Source organism: Lolium rigidum, chromosome 1, assembly GCF_022539505.1.
Source record: "Lolium rigidum isolate FL_2022 chromosome 1, APGP_CSIRO_Lrig_0.1, whole genome shotgun sequence".
In the NCBI taxonomy this organism is placed as follows: Eukaryota; Viridiplantae; Streptophyta; class Magnoliopsida; order Poales; family Poaceae; genus Lolium; species Lolium rigidum.
The window spans coordinates 184,764,766-184,769,210 of record NC_061508.1 but is presented as its reverse complement, the minus strand read 5'-3'; the positions used below and the strand labels follow the sequence as shown (position 1 = coordinate 184,769,210).

The window sequence follows — 4,445 nt, the reverse complement described above, 5'->3', positions numbered from 1 at the left end:
AATTAATTAACAACCTGCATGCTTCCCCTAGCAACAGAGCACTAGCTAGCTAGCTAGAACAACACAAGCAAAGTTCATGTAACATAGACTCTTTGATCTCTGAACAAAAAAAAATTCAACAGCGTAAAAAAATTGAGAGAAAAATGCTAAAAATCCTTGTGGCCGGCCGGTTCGATCGGATATATGCATAGCCACGAATTGCGCCATGCATATGTGGCCTGGACGGACGTCGCCGTGCACTCGTGATCACTACTAGCTTTATTTGTCCAGGCCACTAGCTGACCTGCTCGCCGATGAGGTCGAGGCCGACGGCGAGGAACGTGACGCCCTGGAAGAGCAGGAAGTAGAAGTGCAGCCCCTGAGCCGAGAGCAGGCTGCGCGTGGCGGCGATGAGTAGGAGGGAGGCCAGTGCCAGCTCCTTCTTGAAGATCCGGTTCGGCGCCTTGGGCTGCTTGCTGATCTTCTTGGCCGGCGGTGACTTGGCCTCCTCCTCCTGCGCGTCGGCCTGCTGCAGCTGCAGGTCCTTCTTGTCGTGCTCGTGCATCTTGGCCCACGCCTCGAGCCCGCCTTCGGACACTCCGCGGACGAGCTTGGCGCCAGCTGGCCTGGCGAGGGTGTCGGCCTCCTCCGCCAGCGCGAACATGTCGGACTCCGACGAGGTCCTGCCGGCCTTCTTGGTGACAACCCACTCGTAGGAGCTCCCCATCTGGAACAGCCCAGACACCATGGCGTTGAACTTGGTGACGGACATGGTGTTCTCGAAGAGGAGGTACGGGATGATGAAGGGCACGGACTTGGGCGCCGGCAGGATGTTGAGCACCGACATGATCATGGGCACGTAGCAGATCACCCACACGGGAAGCTGCGCCTCCGGCACGAACATGGTGAGCGGCAGGATCACGCAGAAGAGCGTGAAGGAGTAGAAGGGCAGGATCATCTTCCTCAGAAGGAAGAAGAGCATCACCAGATTCGCCTTCTTCCAGAACGGGATCTACAGTTGAAGATGCATGCATGGTGTCAGAAGTCAGGATGGCAATTAATGGAGATGACCTTCTACTATTAATAATTAATTAAATCACCTTGGACTTGAAGATGGCCGGGAGGCAGACGCGGAAGAGCTGCATTGGGCCGGAGTGCCACCGGTGCTGCTGCTTCCGGTAAGCCGTGTACGACTCCGGCAGCTCGCAGAGCACCTACGTACGTACACAGATGCAACATTAAGTAATCATCTCTTCTTGAGAGCTATAGCTGTAGCTTTGACTGAAGATGCGGCCGGTACCTTGACGTCGTTGAGGTAGATGAACTTCCATCCTTGGAGGTGAGCGCGCACGGCGATATCCATGTCTTCGACGGTGGTGCGGTCCATCCAACCGCCGGAGTCCTCGAGGGCCTCGATGCGCCAGACGCCGGCGGTGCCATTGAAGCCGAAGAAGTTGAGGTAGACGCCGTTGACCTGCTGCTCGACCTCGAAGTGGAAGCACAGGTTGATGTTCTGCAGCCGGGTCAGCAGGTTCTCGTCCTTGTTCACGAAGATCCAACGCGCCTGCACCAGCGCAAGCTCCGGGTTTCCCTACGCAAAAATATAGATCAAAGTGTCAACCCAAAGCCAATCTACCTCTTTTTTTTAGGGTATATAAGCCAATCTACCTTTGCTAGCTATAACATTTGGATTCATATACCAACTTCTTCACAAACAAGTTTTAAAAAATTATCTTTGCTAACAGTACGCAGAAAAAAAGCCTGTATTATTCAGTCTTCACTAACTGGCTACAAGAACGCTTTACTCAACACTCCATGGATAAATCTGAGTACTCCACACACGACAACACATCATGCACGCATACTTGTTTCCGTACTGTTACTGTATGCGTACATTTTTACACAGTCATGCGTACGCATACTTGTTTTTGTTGTTGCTGTTGACAAATGCACTAAACAAGTAGATTACAGATCTTGGGCTTTTACTAGGCTCATGTACCGAGTTAATCTTGATCATTTGTATATCAATCTCGAGCTAATTTATAGGGAGAGGTGCATTCGAATATTTCTACTCGAACTTCAACACTATCCAGCTTATATTATATATAGTGCTTGACTATGAGTAACTACTAACTAGTGCCTAGCTAGCTTGCACCATCCATTGAGATTTGAAACTTGCAGAGTAGTATAATTTTACGGCCGGGAAAATTAAGATGGAGCCGATTGATCGACATGACTGAGTAATGTATAGTACCTTGAAGTGTGGGACAGTGAGCTTGAGGAAGTCCGGGTTGGGCTGGAAGTCAGCGTCAAAGAGGGCGACGAACTCATAGTCCTTGACGTACTCGCAGGCCATGGCGGACTTGAGGTTTCCGGCCTTGTACCCGGTGCGCGACAGTCGATGGCGGTAGATGATGTTCACCCCCTTCTGGCTCCACTTGGTGACTTCCGCCTTGATCAGCATCTGGCACGTCACGTCGTCCGAGTCGTCCAGCACCTGGATCAGCATCCGATCCCGTGGCCAGTCGATCTGACACACGTGCGAGATCGACGTCTCGTACACCTATACGTGCATGCATGTCAAGCTCTGATCTATAGTCCATGGAAAATGTCACGTACGTTAAGAACACTGACCTCTTTTTCGTTGCACATTGGCATCTGGACGAGGACCATGGGGTAGTAGGCGTCGAGGTCATCGGCGTCGCCGTCCTCGAGGTCGTCGGCGTTCTTGCTGAGGGCCTTGGTGGAGGCGGCCGGGAGGCGCGGCTTGAGGCCGCGGATCTTGATCCAGAAGCAGCCGAGGCACAGGACGATGCGGTCCACAGACTGCACCATGAAGAGGACGATGCAGAAGCCCGAGAGCTTCTGGATGGCCCACGCGATGTAGTCGATGCGGAAGTCGAGCCACGCCACGTACGCGCCGTGGAGCAACCCCTGGATCTCCTTCCTCTCCGGCATGCGGAGGTTCTCCGGCAGGTGCCGGAGGTGCTCGGGAAGGTTCAGCAGGACGTGCTCGGGGAGCTGGCGGAGGTACTCCTCCGGCAGGTTCCGCGGGAAGTGCCACCCTTTCAGGTAGGCCACCGTCTCGAAGGCGAGCATGGCGAGGGAGAGCAGCAGGAACGCGCGGAGGAAGCGGAGCATGTGGCGGCCGCGGCCCGAGGCCTCGGCGTCGGGCTCCGCGTCGGCGTCGCGGCTCCGTCGCACGCGGCGGTTCACGGCGCCCATCAGGCCCCAGAACCCTCCGGCGATCCAGGCCACGCACCCGACGGCGCGGTGCGCGCGCAGGAGGAGCACCCACTTGAACTGCTTGGCGTTCTTGCGTCGAGCCTTCTCGGCGCTGTCCATGCCGGGGCCGTCGATCTCCACCAGGGAGTAGGGGTTGTCCATCTTCACCACCACCGGCGTGCCGTGCTCCTCCTTGCCGCCCCACCACGAAGACTCCGATGACACGTACGTGCTCGGAGGCGCCATTGCTGCTGCTGCTTATTCAGATCACTTGAGCAAACCGTTGCTCGATCGATCTGCTCAGCGCAAGCTCGCCTGGGCAACAGCGCCTTGTTTCTCGAACAGACCAAGAAGCCTAGCTCAGCGATGATGGGTTTTTGGAAGCGCAGCTGTTATGCTCGGTTCCAGCAACTCAGCATGTGAGGTTGCTTAAACCCACCGCTTCGCTCTTGGCCCTTCGAGATCTTGTGCTACTGATGTGATTCTGCTGCTGTGTCTGTCCCTTAGATTCTTACCTCTCAGAATGATCAACTTATCACTCACCTATATAGATATATGAACAAACTACGTTTATTCTCTAATAAGTATGAATAAATCGCAAGAATGCAATCAAAGACACATCTTTCAGAAAAAATAAAGCTGCTATCCCCAGATCGATGAACAAGTTACCTTGAAACAACCTGATGAGAAAACAAATGGTGACTGAGCTTCAGATCCAAGGAAGGTTGGCTGCCTTGGAGGAGACAATGCACACACGCAAACACAATGGCACTCACACTCTGGTGTCTAGATCAGCTCACTTCAGTGGCTAGCTGGTTGAGCAGGATAGTAGAGATACAGTGGAGTTGTAGTAGTGAGTAGAGTGTAACCAACCAACTGCTACTGCTGTGTACCACAAGCTCCAGACTCTAGACTCCAGAGTGAGGCTTCATGTAGCACACTAGAAGGGTTTTATAGCCAAGTTGAAGATGCTGCACTAATTTAGCCAGCAACAGCTACTTTTTTGTTTTTGGTTTCGAACGTAGTACTTGCAATAGCACGTATCACGTAGTAGCTTCAAGTTGACCTGATTTGGGCAATAATTTCAAGTGTAGTGTTTTGACTTAAAAACTTGGAGGAATTGGGGAATCTGGCCAGCACCGTGTGCCTCGATCGAGTCCATGCCATGTGGGGTCTTTAAATGAATTCGGAATCTGGAGCCTGTTGAGCATGTGTACACACCAGTATAGTATTGCCATACT

The 4,445-nt window shown here is 53.0% G+C and overlaps 1 protein-coding gene across 1 annotated transcript; it reads right to left on the bottom strand.

Annotated features, from left to right (window-relative positions):
* Nucleotides 1–274: 274 nt before the first annotated feature.
* LOC124682815 (probable xyloglucan glycosyltransferase 3) lies at nt 275–3,450 on the bottom strand. The gene is made up of 5 exons (XM_047217424.1): nt 2,614–3,450; nt 2,234–2,542; nt 1,280–1,570; nt 1,080–1,193; nt 275–991 (listed from the first exon to the last, which is right to left on the bottom strand). The coding sequence occupies exons 1-5, from the start codon at nt 3,448–3,450 to the stop codon at nt 275–277; spliced, it is 2,268 nt and encodes a 755-aa protein (XP_047073380.1).
* Nucleotides 3,451–4,445: the final 995 nt, after the last annotated feature.

Excerpts from the sequence above, each read along its gene's own strand:
- LOC124682815 (XM_047217424.1), bottom strand. The coding sequence starts at position 3,450 with ATGGCGCCTCCGAGCACGTACGTGTCATCGGAGTCTTCGTGGTGGGGC. Across the intron at positions 2,543-2,613 it reads CAATGTGCAACGAAAAAGAG|GTGTACGAGACGTCGATCTC; the intron begins GTCAGTGTTCTT and ends ATGCACGTATAG. Across the intron at positions 992-1,079 it reads CGGCCATCTTCAAGTCCAAG|ATCCCGTTCTGGAAGAAGGC; the intron begins GTGATTTAATTA and ends CTTCAACTGTAG.